The 2,500-nt window shown below is 55.7% G+C and overlaps 1 protein-coding gene across 1 annotated transcript in view; it reads right to left on the bottom strand.

Annotated features, from left to right (window-relative positions):
* Nucleotides 1–2,500, bottom strand: part of LOC143286414 (uncharacterized) — a 9,096-nt gene that overhangs the window by 1,241 nt on the left and 5,355 nt on the right. Inside the window, exon 2 of the mRNA XM_076593975.1 lies at nucleotides 1–2,055. This exon is cut by the window's left edge and continues 1,241 nt beyond it. Coding sequence (XP_076450090.1) covers nucleotides 62–2,055 — 1,994 coding nt within the window. The 3' untranslated portion in view covers nucleotides 1–61. The remainder of the gene's footprint in view (nucleotides 2,056–2,500) is intronic.

The raw sequence follows: 2,500 nt of genomic DNA, 5'->3' as shown, positions 1-2,500 counted from the left end.
GCTGCTAGATGTTAGTGCCAAAGAAAGTATGCCTTATAGTGACGCAGCATCGTTGGCAATGTCAAGACTGATCATCTTTACTGTGGTCAATCACGTCTCCCGGCGACGTTTCCTCTCCGTTCTCCGTTCTACCGATTCGCGGGGAAGGCACTGCCTTCGAAACCATCGACACTTCCGTTGAATCGTCTCGGCCAATTCTGGGACTGGGTACTGCTTTTGATGGTCTAAGAAAATCTTCTGGTTCCAGACGACGACCTATCCTTGGTGATGGCACCGCCTTCTGAGACCTCAACAGCTTCTCTGGTTCCTGACGACCTATTCTTGGAGATGGCACTGCCTTTGAAAACCTTTGAAAAGAGTCCTGGCGGCCTATTCTAGGACTGGGCACTGCCCTCACAGCTCTGAAGAAATCCTCGGAATCCCGGCGACCTATTCTAGGAGACGGCACGGCTCTGAACGATCTCAACCACACGGAATCCTGCCGACCTATTCTGGGAGAGGGAACCGCTCTGAGAGACTTCAAGATATCGTGCTCTTCCCTTCCGATTCTAGGGGCTGGAACTGCTTTCAGATATCGGAAAAACTCCTGTCCGCGGCGACCTATTCTGGGCGAGGGCACTGCCTTGGTGGACCTCAGCAGATCTTCCGTGTCTTTGCGGCCTATTCTAGGGGCCGGGACAGCCTTCAGAACCCTCAACAGCTGTCGACCTATTCTGGGCGAGGGTACAGCTTTCATGGACCTCAGCAATTCTTCTGTGGCTTCACGTCCTATTCTAGGGGCCGGGACAGCTTTGGATGGTCTGTCAAGCTCGTCCACCGCCTCGCGTCCTATTCTGGGGGCTGGGATGGCTTTGGCAAGGCGAATGTCTCCTTCGCTGCGACCGATTCTTGGGGCAGGAACGGCTTTGGCAGACCTCAACAATTCTTGTCGGCCAATTCTAGGGGATGGGACGGCTTTCATGGGCCTGACTAGGGCTGAATCTTGACGTCCTATTCTTGGGGATGGGACGGCTTTCATCACTCGAGGGAACTCATCGTCATCCTGGTCACGACCAATCCTGGGAGAGGGGACTGCTCGTTCTGACCGGCGTAAGGTCAGGACATCTCGGCGACCAATTCTTGGATTAGGAACGGCTTTGGCTGACACCGACAAACCATCGTAGTCGTCACCCTCACCAGTGCTGGAACCGAGAGAGACAGACCCACCTGACTGCAGCATGCCCTGGTCCTGGCGACCGATCCTGGGAGAAGGGACTGCCCTGACGAATCTGGAGAGACCGAGACCGGGAATGAAAACCGCCTGGCCCCCGTAGAGGTCCAGGTCCGCGTCCTGATCCTCACGGCCTATCCTAGGGGCAGGTACGGCTCTCCCGGGCCTAAGGAAGTAAAAGCTGTCCGGAAGTGTCGGCGGAGGGAAAGCCGGCGTTTGACGGCGGAGCAGGGACAGGGACCGGCGGCCTGCACGAGGGATGGGCGGGACCAGCTGCAGAAGCCCCTCAGCACGACCCACTCTCGGCCTGGGAACGGACCTCGCAGACCTCAACCCTCCCAGCTGACTCAAATCCCGACGCCTTCGGGACGAGGCCTGAGCCTGGGGACGCTCCTGTGATGGATTAAAACCAGACAGATTACCCTGAGACCTTGTCAAGGAAGAGGCGGACCTCTTAAAGCGACCAGCTCCAGAAGGGTAGCGGTCGTCAAGGAAAGGGAGGGCCCGGACGATGCACGAGTCGCCCAGCAAAGCGTACAGCTCGTTCAGATCGCGGACTGCCCCTCTATCATCCTCCCCATCCAGGTCTCGTCCGTAGCGCGGGAACGGAGGCTGTCGCCGGAACTCTCTTCTATTTTCTTCGTCGTCACTGGCCAGGAGGAGAGCTGTGACCTGGGCCCGGGTGAGGGGGGAGGCAGCCAGGGAGGATGGTGAGGGAGGTGCCCGTTTCCCCAGCCCGAGGGTCTGCAGGCCTCGGCCCAGGCGGATCATGCTCCAGCCTCTCCTGGAGCGCCGGTAGCCAGAGTCCTCGGGGTCATCCAGGTCGCCGAAGGCAAGGACCAGGTCTGCAATGCACGGATGAACGTGTAAAGGCGCGCATACAAGGACACAGGTGCGCGCAGGTATGCATGCACTGCATGCGCGCGCGCACATACACACACGTTTACACACACACAAACACACACACACACAACTTAGTATGTCAGTGGCGTAAAAGTTCATTGCTCCTCCTAAATACACCAAGGACAGTAAAACATCAATCAGAGAGAGAGAGAGAGAGAGAAAAAAAAAGCATAAATGCATCCATGCACACACGAATACACACATACACTGCACATAGATAAATAAACATGCATAGACAAACAAATTGCTGAACAAGCAAATCACGACCAAACGTTAGCATAGTGACTTTTCAGTTCAGTACAGTTTTGGGAGATATATATATATATATATATATATATACAGAGAGAGAGAGAGAGAGAGAGAGAGACACACACACACCCGCGCGCG

Source organism: Babylonia areolata, chromosome 10 (assembly GCF_041734735.1).
Source record: "Babylonia areolata isolate BAREFJ2019XMU chromosome 10, ASM4173473v1, whole genome shotgun sequence".
NCBI classification, from domain to species: Eukaryota; Metazoa; Mollusca; class Gastropoda; order Neogastropoda; family Buccinidae; genus Babylonia; species Babylonia areolata.
Note: the sequence above shows the minus strand (reverse complement) of the source record. Positions and strands in the feature narration are given on the sequence as shown.